Source organism: Equus asinus, chromosome 2 (assembly GCF_041296235.1).
Source record: "Equus asinus isolate D_3611 breed Donkey chromosome 2, EquAss-T2T_v2, whole genome shotgun sequence".
NCBI classification, from domain to species: Eukaryota; Metazoa; Chordata; class Mammalia; order Perissodactyla; family Equidae; genus Equus; species Equus asinus.
The window spans coordinates 135,138,177-135,159,010 of NC_091791.1; the positions used below are offsets into that span (position 1 = coordinate 135,138,177).

General features: G+C 44.0%; 1 protein-coding gene across 1 annotated transcript in view; it reads right to left on the reverse strand.

Annotated features, from left to right (window-relative positions):
- Positions 1-471: 471 nt before the first annotated feature.
- The window catches only part of SNX1 (sorting nexin 1), a 31,249-nt gene continuing 10,886 nt past the window's right edge, over positions 472-20,834 (reverse strand). Inside the window, exons 2-15 of the mRNA XM_014850592.3 lie at positions 19,096-19,204; positions 17,443-17,570; positions 16,824-16,890; positions 12,654-12,697; positions 10,537-10,678; positions 9,827-9,905; positions 9,299-9,374; positions 7,149-7,262; positions 6,854-6,947; positions 5,343-5,548; positions 2,787-2,930; positions 2,102-2,182; positions 1,545-1,616; positions 472-908 (exon numbers count right to left, since the gene is read on the reverse strand). Of these exons, the coding sequence (XP_014706078.1) occupies positions 858-908; positions 1,545-1,616; positions 2,102-2,182; positions 2,787-2,930; positions 5,343-5,548; positions 6,854-6,947; positions 7,149-7,262; positions 9,299-9,374; positions 9,827-9,905; positions 10,537-10,678; positions 12,654-12,697; positions 16,824-16,890; positions 17,443-17,570; positions 19,096-19,204 (1,407 nt within the window). The 3' untranslated portion in view covers positions 472-857. The remainder of the gene's footprint in view (positions 909-1,544; positions 1,617-2,101; positions 2,183-2,786; positions 2,931-5,342; positions 5,549-6,853; positions 6,948-7,148; positions 7,263-9,298; positions 9,375-9,826; positions 9,906-10,536; positions 10,679-12,653; positions 12,698-16,823; positions 16,891-17,442; positions 17,571-19,095; positions 19,205-20,834) is intronic.

Here is a 20,834-nt window from a genome sequence, read left to right on the forward strand (position 1 = left end):
GTCTATGGGGATAAAGTGTTAAGTCCTTATCAGTCCTTTACACTTTTAACATGAATCATGGGTTTTGATGGGTGGCAAAATGAAGTTCCCAACATAAGACTCTGCCACCAGAAGGCAGGCTCTGAGAGGGCTGAGCAGCTGAGGAAACAGGGTAGGAATAAAGAGAAAGTCCGCCTCCTTGGCAGGAGAATCGGTTTTGCCCCTCTTATTGTAAGAGACATCTTTACAATTCCTTCCCTAACGAAGTAGGAATAAGAATTAAACAGATTAAGAGACCCTCAGAGCAGGCAGCTGAGGTAGCTAGAGAAAAAAACTCCAGTTCCACAGGGAAGCAGCAGCAAAAGCTTGCAAGCTCCGGTGGAGAGAAACTTATTATACCTGGGCAACTTCCTGGTTAGGAGCATCCCAGACCTGCTTCCCAACTATTCCCCGGCCTAAAGCAAAAAGCACCACCATTCCGAGTCACATGACCTGATTTTAAAATATTTTATTACATAGTCTTTTCATGGCACGATCAGGAGTAACAGAAAACGTTATTCCCAGTTCCTAACCACATCCTGAAAAATATACATTTGTATTTATATATTTATACCAATACTCCACCCCATCCCATAATTCCACCACCTATTGTAGGTCTTTTGCTTAAAGCAAGAAACTATTCTCTCAGGTAAGAAAATATATATGGAAGCTAAATGAAGTAATGGTTAAAGTGATGGGGACAGCTTGGTTGTGGGGGCAGGGAGGGAGGGGTGAAGTCCAGGCTAGGCAGGGTGCATCACTGGGGTCCAGCAGAAGTGGAGGAGGACAGTGTATAAAAAGGCAGCGTCAGGCAGGTGGGCTCTGGTGTCCTTGGTCCATTAGGAGATGGCCTTTGCCTCAGGAAGGAAGGCTTCCCAGTACTTTGCCAGCTGCAAAGAAGTGGGGACAGTAAGCAAGTGCCCCCATCTAGTGGCAGAGCCTGAGCCTCAGGAGGAGCAAGCACAGTGCCAAGGACTCCCCTAAATGTCCTAGCCACCCAAAGGGAGGCCAAGCTGAGAATATGGCTAGGCTGAGAGCAGATCTTGGGATAGACTGGCCAGCCAGCCACACTGCCCTTAGCTCTCTAGACTTGGGGGGGGGGGGGGGCATCAAGTACAAGGGCAGTCTCTGAAGATAGTCCTGGTTCTGCCCCGGAGGAAATACCCCTGTGGGGGCCATAGCTTTGTCCAGCTCAGTTAGCTCCTCACAATGGAGGCCACTGTTTCACATACTGACTGAGGCATCAGCATCAAGAGGGTTAGGTGGTATCATGGGGTTACAGGAGAGGAGAGTTGGGGTTTGTCCTTAAAAACTAACTCACTGTAGGACTAAGGCAATCCCGCTATTAGCAAAAGACCCTACTGGACGCTCCATGTTGAAGCAATAGGACCTACTTTCAATTACTGATTATAGCAGGGCCCAGCAAGTCCTAAGCAGGGCCAGCCCTTCCTGTCACCAAAGCTCCAAGTGAGCAGCTGGCCTCTGGAGCAGAAGTAGAGGACGGAAGTCATGCATAACTTACATACCTGCTGCTGTGAATACAGGAGTGTCTCAAGGTACTTGATCACGTGGTTTTTGAAGTCCTTGGATTTCTCTCTCTGTAGGAGACAGGATTCTACATTGACCATCTGGACACTTGCTCCTTCTCCTCTTGATAGGATGGTAGTGTTTATTGCTGACCAAGGCGGAACACAGCCCCAGAAAGCAGAGCCAGCAGCTGGAATAGCTATAATTTCCAGCCAGCCAAACAGCCTCTGCCAAGGCCTTGCAGGACTTTCTTGTGTGGTGGGTGGTGTTCAGGAAGGGGAGGAGAAAGGACGGGGGACCAGAGGGTATATGACAACAGCAAGCTTTGTTTTGGGTCTAACTGCTGTGGTCCAGCAACAAGTGTAGGACAGCCACTTTGCCTCAGGAACAAACACACGAACATGAACACACACACACACAGAAGCCCACGCTTGTTCACAACTGCCAAGTCACTGACACTGGCGTCTGTCTCCCTACTCAATAGCCCTGGACAAGGCCAACCACACCGCTAAAGCCAGCACTGCACACCCATGAGAAGCAGGGTCTTTCATCTCACCTCAAACCGTATCACCTCTTTTCGAACCACAGTTGAAATCCTCTCAAAGTCCCTTTCATACTGAGTCACCCGAGACTCCCACTGGGAAAAAAGGAAAGAGAGGATCACTTAATATTATAGTACCATTATTAAATTTTTACCTTTGGACAGCAATTCTACATATGAGACCTCAATTGGTCCTTATGTCTGTCTGTCCCTCTGGGTAAGATGAAATACCATACGAAGATTCAGCATGTAAGTCAGAGTCCAGCAGAAGACCACCTTCGGGGCAGCTAGAAAAGAGAAGCTGTGTGCCCCAGGCCAAGCCCGGTCTCTGAGAAAGCTCTGGTACTCCAGAGCCTCCAGTAGGTAGTCACCAGCAGCACTGGGAGCCCCAGGGAACTGAATTGAGTTCTCACCAGGGGGGTATATCTGAATCACCATGGCGCTTTTCAAAGACCCAGCCAGAACCCTTCTGCAGAGATTCTGATGTGGCAAGTCGGGGTGAAATGGGAAGAGAGGAGGAGGGCGAGGCCTCAAGGCAAGCCTGTACTCATTCTCAGAGGCTTCCCCGACAGCTAGTGTCCTTTAGGTTCAATCAGCTCTCTTGCATGCTGTGGGGTTCCAAGCATCTGGGCAGGACAGGACCCAGGCTCAATCAGGAGCCAGCGGAAAGCCCCTTGCTGGGCTGCCTCGGGGGCCTCACCTCTGCTATCTCATCCTTGGCCTGCTGCAGCTTGTCAGGTTTGTTGGCCCACAGCAGCCGAGCCTCAGCCTCCCGCTTCTTCTGCAGTGTGGCTTGAGCATCCTGCCAGCGCTGCCACATCTTCATGCGCTGGTCAAAGGCAGCCTGCGGGGGATGGGAAGAGCACACCAGCCCTTCAGGAGCTGTGCTGGCTCTGCCTCAGGGGGGTCTCCCAGCAGCTGTGCTGGGGAAGGAGCGAGCAAGGGCAGGTTCTGCAGCCATGTGTTAGTGCCCAGCTGGAAGTTTAACACTGAAAGCACAGGCTCGGTAAGACTCCTCTCCAAGCCTCCAGTGGGCCAGCGCCATGCTGCTTCATGCTACTCTCAAGGCTGGATGGCTGGGAGCACAGCAGGCGGCCTGACGCCAGCGCCCAGTACTACGGCTTCCTAATCGCCTCCCTCAGATCAGTCAGTCCATGAATCCACACACTTCCTGAGTGCCTGCCATGTGCCAGGAACTAATACAGTGGGAATGAAACACATGGTCCTGCTTTCATGGATCTTATAATCTAACAGAAAAAGCCGACATTATATTAATAATTATGATTAAATAATTACACTATGTAGAATTCAGAGAAAACAAGCAGGGTAGTATAAAAAAACTGGGAACCTAGCTTAGCCTGGGAAATACATCAAGGAAGGTCAACCTAGGGAAGCAACCTTTAAACTAACACCCAAATAGTAGACAGGGTTAACTCAACAGATCTGTAAATAAACACCTAAAGCCACCACAGGGCCATACTGCTTTCATCTCATCCATACACTCAACTGCTCTAGGCTACCAAGGCCCCCAAGAAGCTCCCCAAAGTCCACTTACTGGTCTTCCCTGTTTCCAGTCCCTTGACCACAATCAACATTTCCAGAAGACAGCTGTTGGCCCAACCAAACCATCTCCTACCCCCTCAACGGCTTTGTAGGCCTCAAGAGGCGGCCTGGATGAAAGATCTGTGCCTGGGGCCAACTTCCCAGCCATGATCCATTTGCTCTCCTTGCCCGCAAAAGTTCCCTGGATGTTTTCTGGGCCTCCTTAGTGCGGGCCTTTGCCAAAACTTGAACATTAGGGAATGAAATGCCACCAAATTCACCTTGCCCAGCAGTGTCACTGCTGCTCACCTGTAATTTCTTAACAGCTCAAAGTCAAAGGATTAGGTAAAGGGTGACCTCACATCCAAGGAAGACTCAAGCCTAACCCTCTGGGCTAACAGTGGTGCAGCTCAAGGGTCAGGGAAGGGCAGAGAAGAGACATGAGCTCATCTCTCCGATCCTATCCCCAGCTCAGGACCATGAGGAGGGCAGGTGAAAGAGCTCTGAGAAAAGAGCAGTTCTCACCCCTGTGCTGTAGGGCACGCTGCCCAGCCCTGGCAAATGGAGCTTTAGGCAAGGCTTCCCTTACCCGGGTCCACAGGGCCCACTCCACCTGGGAGTCCTATTCAAGAGCTGTGTCCTCCAGAGTCCCCAAACAATGCTCCTCTCTGAAAGCTTCCCCAGAGAGCCCCTCCCTGGGATGGCACTCTAGGCTAAGCTGTCTGACCAGTTTGAAGAATTCCAAAGCAGGTTATTTTTCCAGCCTCTTATCACTCTGGAGTTAGCAGCAAACTAAATAGCAAAGGGAGAGGACAATGAGCAATCTCTCAGGCTATATTAAGCAACTTTATCACGGAGGAAATGAGAGCCCTGGGAGTAGTCAGCCCTTGACAACACAGGAGCTCACTGGTTGGGGAGCTTCAGGGGATAGGGAGTCGGGGTGGCTCTGTTCCAACCCAGAGGCTCACACATCCAGGTCTCAAGTTGGATCAGGGGCAGACTCAGGCTCCCTCTTGGCTCTTTCCTCCATCTCAGGGAGGCCATGCGAGAGCTGATACCACTGCCCAGTGAAGCTTCCTTGCCCATTCTGAAAGGTCAAGGGAAACCAGTCGACCCTGGTCACCAGGAGAAAAGGTGAGGTGCTCGACCTGAGGGGCAGGCTGCAGTATTGTTACCAGTGTGGTCAGCACAGCATACCAAGGGCTCTGGTGACAAGCTCTCTCAGGTCCCTAGCCACACTCCTCCATGCAAGGCCAAGCCGGTTTCGTGTAGTTACCTGACTGCCCACATTGCAGGGATAAGTGGAAGCCAGCAAGAGCTCTTACCAGGGCGAAGCCGCAGCTTACTGTTAAGGAGGCAAAGACCAAAGGACTGAGGAAGTCACTGCTCCAGGGGGCCAAGACAGCAGGTCTGTGATAAGCCTTGCTTGAAGAAAGGAGCACAGAGGATGCTGTCCAACTTCAACAATAAGGAGGGGCCTACTTGGAAATTCAAGGGTGGTTTTTTCTCCAAATGCACTTAAAAAACTGGCTTTGGGCCTCAAAATGACTCAGTGCTGACTAACTAACAGTTAAACGGATTTTATGGTTCCCTTCTGTCTTGAGAGTAGAAAAAGTTACACCTATTTGAGCTATAACAGATGAAACTTTCTTGGGAAGAGGAAGAGTAAATTAAAGCAAAAGGAGGAGAAAGAGGAAAGGAAATAGAAGCTTACGCGGACTATGGCCAGGAGGCGAATGTAGTCACTCAGGAGCTCGGCAAGGAGGAAGAAGTCATTGTTGGCCTGTTCCTGGTGGAGCTGCTCAATTTTTTCTTCCACCTCAGCCAGCTGGGAGAGTGCCCGTGACAATGCTGTGTTGTCCTCGGAGCTCCCAAGCATGGCTAGACTCTTTGCAAACTGGGCTGTGTTCAGCGCTAGCTCTGGAGGGAGGAAGATAGCAGAGGGCTGATCTCACAAGGAAAAGGGACAAGTCAGGGGCTGGCCTGGTGGCACAGTGGTTAAGTTTGTGCACTCCGCTTCGGCAGCCCAGGGTTTGCCGGTTCACATCCCAGGCGCGGACCTATGCACCGCTCATCAAGCCATGCTGTGGTGGCGTCCCACATATAGAGCAGAGGAAGATTGGCACAGATGTTAGCTCAGAGCCAATCTTCCTCACCAAAAAAATAGAAAGAAAGAAAAAAGAAAAGGGACAAGTCAGCTGGCATTGCATGATATGTCTCAGCAACGCTGCCCCCTACGTATCTAGCAACTGTGGGCTCTGCAACCCAGTCACTTACACCACAGCCAACTGTATTCAGAACATGAAGGGAATGCAGCCTGGTCACACGAGCAGGGAGAGGCACCAGCTGTCATAGTTTCACCAGGTTAGGCCTACCTGGAAGCAGCAGCTCAAATATTCCTGGAGAACCAGGGGCCAGTTCATACAAACAAGTCAAAGGAATGATCCTGATTTTTATGTTAAAGCTCACAATAAGTAGCCTGTCTGCATGAGAAAGAGTGAATGTATGTGTACACTGCATAGTCCTGCACGTTCTAGAGCAGGACCAACTTCTTTTGTGAAGGGCCAGATAGTTTAGGTCTCGCAGGCCACATATGGTTACACTCTCTCTCTCTTTTTTTCACTCATCCCTTTAAAAAATGTAAAAACCATTCCCAGCTCACAGCAATAGGCTCAGGGCCAGATTTGGTCCATGGCTGGGCCATATTTTGCGATACTTTGGCTTCATTCTACTGGTTTTCTGAATGTTTACATTTCTGATTATCAACATGTTTAAGGCAGAGAAGGAAAGCATTCAAAGTTGGCAAATTTCACTAGCTCTTAAGAAAATCTCACCAACGAAAGGTGAAGAACAGTTAGGAAACATAAATGGTTTCCCTGCATTTACACGTTGCTCGTGTGACCAGGGAGCTGAAGTGTGTGACATCATTTTGGATATAAGCCAGTAACTCAAATCATACCAACAAAAGCCCAAGGTCCAGGTCAAGCTGCACCTGGGATGGCTTCCCTGCCCCTCCCAGGTAGAAAGGACATTGCCCACAGTGTCTGAGTCATGTTTCCTGCCAGGAGATGCAGGGCCTATCTTTTTGATCAGAACACCAAGGACCAGGTGGGCTAAGAACTTCAGCTTGAATGGCTGAGAGGCTTGAGAACAGCATGCCCCCCCATCTCCAGCTCACTGGGGACATCAATTTCCCACCTCCAAGTGCATTTCAGAGGTTGTTACCTTTCCTATGGTTGACTAGAGTTTCTACAACAGCATGCAGTTTCCGTAAGCGCTGCTCCTCACACTCTACCTCCTGGAGCTTCTCCTCAAACCACTGAAACACACAAGCCCAGAGCTTTAATGGAGGTCACTCTCACAGGTGTAGAACACAGTCTTTCCTTAGCAGTGTTTTCAAAAAGGAACTGAACTATCTTAATAATAAAGTCTCAAATCTCAGAAATTTCAGGACCCCTCAGGGTTTCTGACCCATAAGCGTGACCGGACAGGGTAAGTTGAGAGGCACAGGGCTACTCACAATGTCTGATTCATTCATCTTGATGGTCATCTTGCTGACTGCATCTGTGGCTTTGTTGAACATCTTGAGGAGACCAGCGCCACTCAATGTCTGGGTACCCACAGCACGTGGCAGCTAGAAGACCAAGAAGGCGGGGATGGCAAGTTATCTGCTGCCCCTATTTTAGGTTCAGAAGAATTAGTATTCATCAGATGGCATGCCCAAAACTTGCTAAACAAATTATTTGAACTATAATTGTTGTTTTCAAAGGGAGTTAGACAAATCCATAACTAGCACATAAAGAAAAATCAAAGGCCCACTTAAACAGAATCAGCAAAATTTTCAGCTTTTGATATTGTGTGCAGAAAGGAAGTAGAGTGTGAGTATCATGTGGCCAGGTGACCTCACACTGAGATCGTCTGCCCACCCAGGCATGAACTGCTTAAATACCAAGCATGCTTTTATGAAAAGTCAAAAGTTCCTCTGGATTAGCTTACTCTGCACACAGCTGGACTTAAGGTCTTGAAAGACTTTGAAGTTGTGCTGTGATTCCATTTGGATTTTCTTCAGTGAACAAAGGTCCAAAGACAGGAGCATTATTTATTCAGACTGACGCTATTTTTAGGGATGATCTAGTTAAGCCAAGCATGTCAAATATTTAGAAATAATTTGATTGGCTCAGTCTTACCACTACTTAGTCATGGAAGGGATGCTGAAGAATCTACAGTATATATAGTACACTAGGCTGAAAAATTCGATTTTAGTGCTCAGGACTCAGGGCAGTAGTAACCTGGGGCCATTTTGCCCTCTAGGGGCCATTTGGCCATGTCTGGAGATAATTTTGGCTGTTAAAACTGGGTGGGAGGGGCTACTGGCGGCATGTCGTGGATAGAGGCCTAGGATGCTGCTAAACCTACAATGCACAGGACAGTCCCCCACACCAAAGAATGATTCAGCACAAAGTGTCAATAGTGTCGCCTCAAACGCTATTCTAGGGACATGAAGTGAGGATCAGGGGGTGAAAAGGAAGAATGTATTTAGGAATCCCAGAGGGGGAATGAAAAGATTTTTTAACTAAAAAATTTCATTTTGGAGGGAAAAAACCCATATACCTAGTGTCATTTTTTTCATTAGAGTAGTACATAATATACACAAATTAAAATTTAAAAATTAAATTAAAAAATAAATACAAAATAATAATCCCACCCTGTCACTTATTTCCTTCTAGTTTTCTTTCCTACGAGATACATTGTTTTATTTGTTTTTGTTTTTTGAGGAAGATTAGCCCTGAGCTAACTACTGCCAGTGCTCCTCTTTTTTGCTGAGGAAGACTAGCCCTGAGCTAACATCTGTGCCCATCTTCCTCTACTTTATACGTGGGACGCCTACCACAGCATAGCGTGCCAAGCGGTGCCATGTCCCCACCTGGGATCCAAACCGGTGAACTCCAGGCCGCCGAGAAGCAGAACGTGCGAACTTAACCACTGCACCACTGGGCCGGTCCCACAACATTGTTTTATTCTGTTGTTTCTTTCGATCCTTAATGACTAGCAGCTGTTTCAAGTTTCACTTTTCATAATTCTTTTAATATACGCTTCCAACAAATATATATGAACATTTCTGTATACTTTGTTTATGATGAGAATAAAGTATTTGTTATAGTGATATATTTTACTTAATTAATTCTTCAATTGTTAGCAAGTGGGCTGTCTCCAATTTTTCACAATCATGAATAGCCTACACATAGCCTGTAAAAAAAAGACTGTCCACTTGAATCAACACTTTTGCTACATGGCAGTTCTGTGGTCTATGGTAACTGGTTTTGAACGAGTGCCCCTCAGCTCCTGGAACAAAATAAGCATTCAATTTGAGCCAAGTAGTAAACTAGGAAAGACACGCCAAGGACTTGCCAAATAGATCATTGCGTTGATCCAGTAAGACAACACTAGGCTGCAGTTTGACCTCTACAACCAGTTGCTTTTGACTACAGGCAGAACTTCTTTAATTTCAAAGGCTGAAAAATACTTGACACTCTTGGGGGCTTACAAACTAGGATATAGTCTGGTAAAAGGCTCTCTGCATGTTAAGTGCTCAAACAGTTGTTGAATGAACTAGTTTCAATTTACTGGGGGTAGAAATCAATCATGAAGTTCAGTTCGCACAACACTAACCTCTTCTTTTTCCAAGAACTCCCTGACATCGGGGTCCTGTAACATGGTGGGATGATTCACAATCCTCTGAAGGTACCTACAGGGTAAGCAGTTATCTGGTTAGTCGACCTGGCCTGACAGGTTTTGGGTGTCACACAGTGCCGGCAGTCTTTCCTTACTTTAAAATGTCCTCAGATAAGGCACTTAAGTATGACCGCTTATAACCACCTTCAAGTTCATGTCTTCATATTTCCAAAAAGGGAAGAAAAACAACTATTCAGAAAGAGACCTAAGAGTCATTCATATTTGATTGTCCAAGGAGAATGTGATTGTCTGCTAACTCAGGATGGGGAAAGAAAAGAAGATGGTTTATTCCTAAGGAGGGAAGGCAAGAGACTTAAGGAAGGTTAGAGATAATACAGTGTGTGAATATATAATTCACTCAAGTTTCATCTCTATTAACTCCAGTGAATGTCTCATAATGAAGTCTCAGTTTCAGCTTTTCACTTATTCTCATGTTATTCAGGAAAATGGTTGCACGGCACCTACCTTTCTAGAGCAGCCCTCCGTTTTTCAAGAAATTCTGCAGAAGAAGAATCTTCCTTCCCAACTTTTACTTTTGTCATTCCTGAAATGGAATTTAAAAAGCAAAAATAACCACAAAATCATGAAAAGATAAACCTGTAAAAAAAAAAAAAAAAAAAAACAACCCTAGGAGGAAAGGCAATGAAGACAGCACTACAAAACACTACAAAAGCCAAAGGTTGCTTCTGTGTCACCAACAGGTATGAACAAAAGTTCTTTACATGAGAGTCATTTTTTAAACTAGTCTTGAAATGCTGAAAGTTTGAAACTCTGGGACTTGCAGAGCATGTTTTCTAAAAGGAGGCCATGGGACTCTAAGCGTAGATTAACAAACATCAATTGATGGTAACGTGTAGGTTCCTTGCGGCCCCCTCACCCTTATCCAATCGAGTACATTTCAATCTGGAGGGAACAGCAGTCATTTAAGACTCTTTGATACCAACACCAACACAAACACACACAACTGTGGAAGCTAAAACCAGAGCCTCCTACTGCATCCAAGGAAAGAGGACATATCAAAACATGCTATTTCCCTAGACCCCATGTGATTTATAGGAAAATGCTGGAAATATTTCTTTTCTAACCACAAGATTCTACACTCATTAACAGAAAGTATATTGCAGAAAGAATGCAAGGGAAAAAATCCAAGCTGAATAAAAGACACAGGCTCTTACCTATTAGGCTCTTCTCGGGTGGAGGAGGGACAATGAAGCCATTCTGAGAGTGTTTCTCTGAAAGCTTCTCATAAAGACCCAGAAAGTCACTAAATCTTCTTTTCACTGCAAACTGTTTACTTCTGAACATTGGTAAGCTTGTCTTAAGGATAGAAAAAACACAAGGCAATTTCATTCCAAATAGGGGATGAATGAGTATCTTCAAAGTCATCCGGAGCCACCTGGTAAATAACTATCAAAGGAATCTATTTCCCAGATCCTTTAGCCACCTGGTAAATAACTTTCTCCAAGGCTGAGATTCCTAAACTTTTTTGATCTACAGTTCCCCTCTGGCTGTCTGGGAGTCTATGAAGCCCTTCCCAGAATAATGATTTTAAATGCATACAATAAAATATATAAAATTACAAAGGCAACTAATTAAATTCAAATACAGTTTCATTCCCAGGTTAAGGACTCTTGCTCTAAGGAAAAAGATGTTGAAGTCTAGTTTAAAGCTAGAATTCTATGGTCACCTGTAACCCATTCATCCTGCACTGACTTATTAAGGATATTAGCTGCTGGAATTAAAGCAGCCAAACTAAACAGAAGACAGACTAAACAGTGCTCCTAAGGGGGAGGATCACATGAAATGTCTACACTGTAGATATTTTAACCTCTGAAGTGTCACAGAATCTAGAACTCACAGGAGGCAGGCCAACAGGTAGTGGAGAGACAATACACGGGAGACTTCAAGTAAAAAAGGCCTAGTAAAAAAGACTAGGCCTACATCATAACAAGAAATCATTTAATACTCACCAGCTGGCAAAATTTAAGGAAGTTGGCTTTGCCAATTGTTGGCAAGGAAGTGTATCAATGGGAACTTTTTTTTTTTTGAGGAATATTAGCCCTGAGCTAACTACTGCCAATCCTCCTCTTTTTTCTGAGGAAGACTGGCCCTGAGCCAACATCCATGCCCATCTTCCTCCACATTATACGTGGGACACCCACCACAGCATGGCATTAGCCAAGCGGTGCCATGTCCGCACCCAGGATCCGAACCGGCGAAGCCCGGACCGCCGAGAAGCAGAACGCGCGAACTTAACCGCTGCACCACCAGGCCGGCCCCTCAATGGGAACTTTTACACACTGCCAATGGGAGTATAAACTGGTACAGACTTTAAAAAATAGTTTGTATTCCTTTTCTTCAACATTTGCACTACCTATGACCCAGGGTGATTACTCCTGATTACATATCCTAGAGAAATTCTTCTATGTGTACATTAGGAGACATGTGTAAAAATGCTCATAATTACAAAAACTGGAAACATGCCAAATATTCACAACAGGAAAATGGATAAATATGTTATGTTATAATCACACATGGACTAATTACAGCTACACACAACATGGATGGTCTGAGAAACAATGCTAGTAAAGAAAGCACTATTTTCAGCATGATACCATTTTTATGAAATTCAAGAACAAAGCAAAACAGTCTATTTTTTAGAGATACATATGTGAAAACTGTTTATAAAGGAAATGAGAGACAACTCAGGAGAGTGGGTGCCTCTAAGGTGTGAGGCAGGGGATATGACAGGGAAAAACACGCAGGTGAATTCAATGGTACTCATCTTAAGACTGGTGGTAGGTTCGGGGCTTCACTTTTTATGCTTCACAACCTGCATACAACATTGTGTAAGTTTGTATGCATTAATATTATATAAAAAAGGAAGACCAGACCTGAGGGGCAAAGGTTAGGGAAAGTATTAAAAGAAGCTCCATATAGGAAACCTCAGAAGAACTGATGATTTTTAAACAGGTGATATAGTTTGGGGCAATCTGCCAAACTAGCTCTAAGCAACATAGTTCCTGAGAGGAATGGGACTATATCAGATACACTGCATGTCTTAATAAAACTTACAAAGTTTCACACTGAAGTGTTAGCTCTCTGGAAGAAAGTGGAAAGGCTCAGATGATATTACCAAGGGGATGCAGGCTTGCTCCATCTTGAGTAAACTTGAAGGAAGATGTTGGCAAAGAAACTAAAGAAATACCCAGAAATAATCTGAATGATGACCTTCTTGGTATAAACACCCAGGTCTATTAAGGTGGCCATCAGCAGGGTCCCCTGGACTCACCTGTGTTGTAACTTTGTAGGCTACATAGGCGTTCATACCATCCCCTGTGGGAGAACAAGAAAGCAGGAGAGGATTATTTTGTAAACCCAAGCAGTGCTAATCTTGCTAACATTTAACCAGAGTCATAAGCCACAGGAGCCCTGTATAAGAAGGATACTTGTTTCATCTCCAAGCTTTATATACTATCCTGCAATCCAGCTCCTACTTTTCCTCAGAGCCTCTGTGGCACATATCAGGCCCCCATGGATGCTGGCTAGGCCCCAATTTGAGTCAGACAAGAGAGTCAGCCTCCTGTTCCAAAGCCAGGCTCCATTTATACCCTCCACAAAGAAGCAGTGGATACTGACAATCCATCAGTTGTTACCATGCCAATATTTGGGCTGGTTATACACATCTGTCTAAAACCAAACAATTCTCTTGCTGTATAAAGTAGAAGGAGGAGAAGGAAGCAACTGATGTAAAAGGAAACAAGTAGTTCTACCCTAAGCTAGCTCTGGGCTGTTTGCTCTTTCAGAAATACTGTCACGGCCTCCTCCATTGGTGCTGGGGGACACTGACCTCTCTCATCTAGTATGTTCACCCAGAGCAAAGGGCCTGGCAGGAAGATACTTTGGCTGCCTAATATCACACAAATCTCTCTTTCCTGCAGGAATTTTTTTCTGAAAAAGCCTTTGACTGTTAAATAATTTGGGATTCAAGCAATTGTTTTTCTCTGTGGCAGTGTCCTGACCTAGACCGCTTGGGAACATAAAGGCACCATTGACTCCCTGAGCACTGAAAAGACATACATTGGAATCTAGTCAGACAAAGCTCCAGTGCCGGACTCTGGCATTTTGAGTTGGTTTGTTCCCTTCCTCTCCACCCCTCAATTCTTCCCCACACCAAACAGGAAAACCTAGGTCAACAATTACTAGCTGCTTAAGCTTCTGAACTGGTCCTGGAGTGAGGGCCGGGGGAAACAAGGTGCAGTACTGGATTAGCAGGATCACCTATTGCAACTTGGTTTCCATAAGATGGCGGGGAATGTCTACTTTTATAAAGTACACAGAGAAGTTGGAGATTATACAAGAGTAGAGGACTTGCTTTCTCTACCTCTCCAGCCCCTATCAAAAGAGTGTGTATAAAACAGAAATGATAAGCAAATAAGCATTAGAACTTACTTTATACTGATTACCACCATTAGTTCTCCTCTAAAACACTTATACTACACTGCCTAGTACTGTTAAGGATGCTTACCACTGATAAAAGGAAATAAAAATCTAAATTTACTTTAAGGATAAAGTATTCAAAATTTTATTCACAGTTGAATAGTCATGGTCAAACATCCAGAAGGTCCATCCCATAATTTAGTACCTGCAATTAAAGAAAGTCTACATGCAAATACACACAAAATACAGTAGCAAAGCAGGATCTTCAGACACTTTGCATGTCAGCTGCTTTTACTGAGGCAATGTGTGAGAAAAGAGACATACTTGCATGTACATACAGAGTTCATAAGACTTAGAAATGGGTCAGTAATATAGCAGTTTTACATTTACCTTCATTTCCTAAATAATTTCAGAAAGTTCAAGATGGCACATGCAAATTACTAAAGCTCTAAAAAGCTTATCCTGGTAGAAGTAGGATTCTGATTTATTTAGATGTGTGCATGAATAAGAAGCACATGTTGAATAAACAGCCCACACAAACAGAAGGTGTTGTTATGAAGATCAGGCCCTGAATATGAAAATGCTTCTAAGTAGCTAGCTTGTTGGCATCAACATGTCTAAGAATCTAGACTATGGTACAAGTGGATGAAGGCTTCTCATCAAAGGTGATTAGTGTTTAAATCAATCTGACCCACGGGATGTTTAAATTACTGCTATGGGTTGAATTTTTGTCCCCCGCAAAATAAAAAAGCCAGCCCTAGTTGTCTAATGGTTAAGATGAGGTGCTTTCACCACCAGGGCTCAGGTTCATTTCCTGGTCATGGAACCACACTACCGTCCCGTTGGTGTCATACTGTGGTGGCTGCACATTGCTGTGATGCTGAAAGCTATGCCACTGGTATTTCAAATACCAGCAGGGTCACCCACAGTGGAGAGGCTTCAGTGGAGCTTCCAGAATAAGACAGACTAGGGAGAAGGAAGAGGTCATCCACTCCTGAAAAAATGGGCCATGAAAACCCTGTGCATAGCAGTGGAGCATTGTCTGATATAGCGCTGGAAGGTGAAAGGATGGCGCAAAAAGACCAAGCAGCGTTCAGCTCTGCTGTACACAGGATCGCTAGGAGTCAGAATTGACTCCACAGCACTAACAACGACAACAACAAAAGATACGTTGAAAGCCCTAACCCCGAGTATCTCAGAATGTGACCTTATTTGGAAATAGGGTCTTTATAGAAGTACTCAAGTGAAAATGAGGTCAGCAGGGTGGGCCCTAATTCAGTATGACCGGTGTCCTTAAAAAACGGGAAATTTGAACAGAGACAGACACGCACAGAGGGAAGATGAGGTGAAGACACTCAGGCAGAATGCCATGTGACAATGAAGGCAGAGACTGAAATGATGCATCTACAAGCCAAGGAATGCCTGAGGCTACCAGGATCTAGGGGAGAGGCATGGAAGAGCCCTTCCCTCGTGCCTCCAGGGGAGCATGGCCTCACTGACACCATGATTTCAGACTTCCGGCCTCCAGAACTCTGAGCGAATTTATTTCTGTTTTAAGCCACCCCATTTGTGGTACTTTGTTACAGAAGCCCTAGGAAACTAATATACTCCCTCTCTCTCCTGGTTCAAACGTCATGACTTTTAAATATTAAAACAATTAGTATTATTTACTTACAGTTTATCTTATTCTACCAAGAATTTAAAGCAGCTAATAACTAGCTTAAAATCAATGTGCCTATAGAATATTCACAGATATTACAGAGGCAAGAGAGAATCCTAAACATGTTATCCAAAGTTCTGGTCCAGGCTCTACCACGGACCACCAGACAGGAAAACTACTTATTACCTATTGGTTCTCAGTTTCCTCTATTATTGGATGAGGGAATTGTCTAAGACGCTCATAAACATCCTACCAGTGCAACAGTCCAGGAAAAGTAAAACTCAACAGTTTAACGACAAACCATTTTGGCATAAAGTCTTTATAAATTCTTGTTCTTCAGAATAGACAAAGGGTGTTGGAAATTACATTTTTCCTCTTAATCATATAAACACCACCCCTGTTTAGGAGGATAAGGCTCTGTATAGCCTCTTCTGTCAGGGGAACCTGGAACAAGGAAAGTCAAGGCCTGTTGCTCTCTGCTCACTAATAGCTTTCACAAGCTTGGGACACAGAAAGGCTACTTCCAAAATCCAAGTTTTGGCCAAAGTTAAGTGCTCTTTTTGAAAATCTAATTTCAATTTGACCAAAATTCAACCTGGGTCCTTTACTCTTTACCTTTAAAAGAGAGATGCAGACTTCCTCATTTCTTTAGGATATCAAAAGTACACGATAAACGACATGTAACAAGAATTCCAAACTTCTTGAGGGAAAAACAAATTCAGTAGTCCCAAATTTTAGAACATGTGTTTTTAGGGTGTTTAAACAGAATTTATGATCTTTTTTCTTTTTTTGAGGAAGATCAGCCCTGAGCTAACATGTGCCACCAATCCTCCTCTTTTTGCTGAGGAAGATTGGCCCTGAGCTAACATTCGTGTCCATCTTCCTCTACTTTATATGTGGGACGCCTACCACAGCACGGCTTTATAAGCAGTGTGTAGGTCCACACCCGGGATCTGAACTGGCAAACCCTGGGCTGCCGAAGCAAAATATGCAAATTTAACCACTACGCCACCAGACTGGCCCTGGAATTTATGATCTTAAAAGGGAGTAAAATGGTTTCATCAATTCTGTGGGAGAAGGCAATGGCTGGGTTTTTAGAAAAGGATTCTAATAGTATTTGACGCCTCTGATTTTTTTTCCTAAAGCCAAGAAAAGCCTAAATAAAGTGCTGGGTGACTGCTGTTTCAGGCCTTAGAAGCATAGCAAGGGGTGTAATTTCACAGGAAAGATAATAATGCAGTACTTCACACTGGCTAGTTCGGCTCTGGAGGTAACCATCTAGAAATTAGCTAACTATGCTTTCCACAGCCACATCTTAACATCACAAGGAGTCCCAAGTACCTATCTTACTATCTTACTTACCTATCTTCTCAGGATCAGTTATACCAACTGTCAAATCAAAATGGTCTTCCTGTTCTTCTTCTTCTAGCTTTTAAAGAGAAGACAAATCATGAGCGTTGATACAAAAAAAGGCTATTAATTTCACCCTGTATTAATCTTACATCAATAAAATAACATCAAGATAAATCCTTCAATGAATCAGTGTTCAGTTCCGTCCATTCCCAACAATCCCAATGAACCAACTCCCACAGTTTTAAGCTGGAGCCTGCTCAAAGGTCTTTGTTACATCTATTCTCTTAAAACCTTATTTTGATCATAATGAATAATTCCTCGGTTTTGGAAGATTTACCTCTCTCAGGCTAAGGAGGGAATGAGGAGAGACTATACTCTTTAATACGGGAGCTTCACACACTAAAAATCATTAGTGACCATTGAAAGCCTTTGTGCTGTCCTCTGGGCAAGGCAATAGACACTTTGCCCAAGAAAGAGTCCTGTATTGGATTCTGGCTGTCCATTAACCATAAAGGTCTTCTTCAAGAGTCATAAATATTTTCTCAAGGTTCATGCTCAACTGAATTTCAGACTGGCAGCACAGTCCTAAAAATCCAAAAGAAACAAGACCAACAGCATAGATTCTCACCTCCTCAGAGCTTGGTTGTGGCTTAGAAGAATTTATGGCTTCCTGTGGAGGAAGAGAAATGAGCGTTTTGGCTGGTACCTTCTTCTGATTATTTTGTGTGCTGTCCAGGGATAGCTCCACTGTGGCATCTAAAAATAGTTGATATTTTATAATGAAGGTCAATAATGGGTCTTTGATGGCTAAACTGCAGTTCTATAGGTTAAGAGACAAGAACAACGGCAACTACTCTCAATACTTAGAGGTTCTCAGATTAAGAGTGAAGAAATTTTTACATGGCTAAAATGGGAGGATAGTAAAAGAGGTGTTTGTCTAGCATAAGTTTAGGAGAGCAACCTCTTTCATTCCCAAATACAACCACTTGGCTACCCTCTACCTAAAATTTAGGCAAGAACCAGGTATCACGCAAAAAGACTACACAGTCAAAGTAAGTGTGCCAATTTACTTTATTCTCAGGAGTATTCCTTTGAAACGTTATATAAACCCTATTTATTCTTTTTATAACTATGTGTAAAAGAATAAGTGCGTCTATCTGCTTTACAAGCCACTATGATAGAAAAGGCAGGTACACCGACAGCAAAAATGACATCAAAGGAAGAGTCAGGAAAACTGTAAGCTAGAAAAAATGGACCCAAGATACAAACACAGTAATGCTTGGGAAAAGGCACTGTTTGCCACACATGAGGATGGCACTGCTGTTTTAGCAGTTTAAGAATTATTCACAATTTTAATTTTAGATCATCTTGCAAGGATTAAGATATGTTTAATATATGCTGTCCAAGAGGGATAAAAAGACATGTAATATCTGAAAAATCTTTCTAATGCAAATAGTTTTTAAAAAGTAGCGCTTAAGAGTCACCTTTGTATATCTGGGAAAATCCAGTTGAGAATAACTCATTCCCTAGGTGTTCTAGAGAGGGGACTTTTAAAAGAGCGCTTTGCACCATTTTTAGGCATTAAAATTTATTTTTTATTTTATTTTTTATTTTTTAAAGATTGGCACCTAACAACTGTCGCCAATCTTTTTTTTTTTTTCTGCTTTTTCGCCCCAAATCCCCCTAGTACATAGCTGCACGTTTGAGTTGTGGGTCCTTCTAGTTGTGGCATGTGGGACACCACCTCAGCATGGCCTGACAAGCGGTGCCACGTCCACGCCCAGGATCCGAACCAGCGAAACCCTGGGCAGCCGAAATGGAGTGTGCAAACCCAATCACTCGGCCATGGGGCTGGCCCCCATCCTGCAGGAATCTTGATGGCAGGGACTGCATTTTACAGGTTTGGGACTCCTCCACAATCATATCTTACATAGAGTTACATTTCAAATATGTAAATATACTATTTTACTTTTTTTTTTTTGAGGAAGATCAGCCCTGAGCTAACATCTGCTGCCAATCCTCCTCTTTTTGCTGAGGAAGACTGACCCTGAGCTGACACCTGTGCCCATCTTACTCTACTTTATATGTAGGACACCTGCCACAGCATGGCTGGATAAGAAGTGCGTAGGTCCACACCCAGGATCCGAACTGGTGAGCCCTGGGCCGCTGAAACGGAATGTGCGAATTTAACTGCTGCACCACCAGGCGGGACCCCTTTTTTGGTTTTTCACTTTAACTCAGCAATGTGAAGATTCCTATTATAAGTTGAGTCCATACTCACCTGCAAAGAGATCCTGTGGCTCTTGGTCTTGTTCCTCATGGATCCCATTTTCTCTGGAGCCATTGTTGATGGGAAGAGAAGCAATTCTCTTTGGGGACTGGGGCTTACTCTAAAAACAAAGAGATATTCTGAATAAAACAGTGCCATTAAGAACAAACCTAGAGGGGCCGGCCCCCTGGCCAAGTGGTTAAGTTCGTGCACTCTGCTTCGGTGGCCCAGGGTTTTGCCAGTTCGAATCCTGGGCGCGGACATGGCACCGCTCATCGAGCCATGCTGAGGTGGCATCCCACATGTCACAACTAGAAGGACCTACAACTAAAAATACACAACTATGTACGGGGGGGCTTTGGGAAAAAAAGGAAAAATAAAATCTTAAAAAAAAAAGAACGAACCTAGAAAGTGACTTTTAATTCATCCCTCAGTGGCTCCCACAGGTGTTTAGGGGAAGACAGGATCACTAGTCAGCCAGTTTAATAAGCAGCCAATCATTATCAGTGCTGTAAGTGCTGCCCAGGTGATCACAGAGCTAAAATAAACTCATACATTTTAAAGTTAATTTTCAACACCATAGCCTTACTGAAATGCCCTATCCCAAAGCACGTGATACCGATAAGGGTATGTATACACACAGACAATTTTCAAAAGAAATGTGTCCAACTGCATTTCCCCTTCTCAGTTGGTGACTTTCATTCTTTCAAATGCTGATGGGGCACATTCTAGTGACCAGGACACGACATTGGAGTCCAGAATTCAAGCTCTGGATCCTGGTTTACTTTGTGGTCTTGGCTAAACTGCTCACTGAAGTCCAGATGTGTGGATATTACTGAACCCTTGACAGGCAAAGGAAGGTATAACACTTTACATCTAAAGCTGTTTCTAAACATAACTTTTCTTTTCATCCTTCACTTACACAGACACAATTTTCCACCACACCCGTGTCAGGCTAGCAGAACAAAAACCAGTCATGCTTAGCCTAGTGGGCACATGGTGAAAATACAGTCAGGCCAGGGCCTTTATCAAAAGCTCAGTGATCAGCCGCAAACAAGGGTGGGGTGGGACCCAAACCAGTACCAGAAAGAACAAAGCTGGATTGTGCAGAACATGAACAGAAAGCTGGGAATCCAGCTTCAAAAGCCATGGTGTGGTACTACAGGGTTTTGAAGTCAGACCCCAAGGCCAAATCAGTTAAAAGACCTGATTTAAGGAATCTTTTATGAAACATTTCCTTAACAAATCTGAGGGAGTTTGTTTCCTGCAAACAGGCTTTTTCTGACCCAACGGAACAAAAGGAAATGACAGATCCGACGGGTCCTCTGAATTTGCCATGCAAACAGCGCCATCCCAACAGTGGGGCCACCCTCAGAGAAAGAAACTGTATTAGATTTGTATTAGCAAACAATGCTTCTACTGGAACTTTTCTATGCTAACAAAGTTTACTGAGCACTTAGTGGTATATGCTTAAATGTTATACAAATTCTATTAGACAGTGATTCTGTCTTCCAGCTTCTATAATCTTAAAAAACAACAACAAAAATCACTGCAGAGACACAGACAACAAACAGGGCACAAACAAAACTCACATGACAAAACTTTTGTCTCATACATTGCCAACCACCTTCCTACATATACAACTACATATTCCTTCCTATACATACTCTTGTGCTCTTGTACAGTATAGGGATCTCATAAAAAGCCATCTGATTTCTTTTAATTCAGTTCCCACTGATACTAGTCATCTT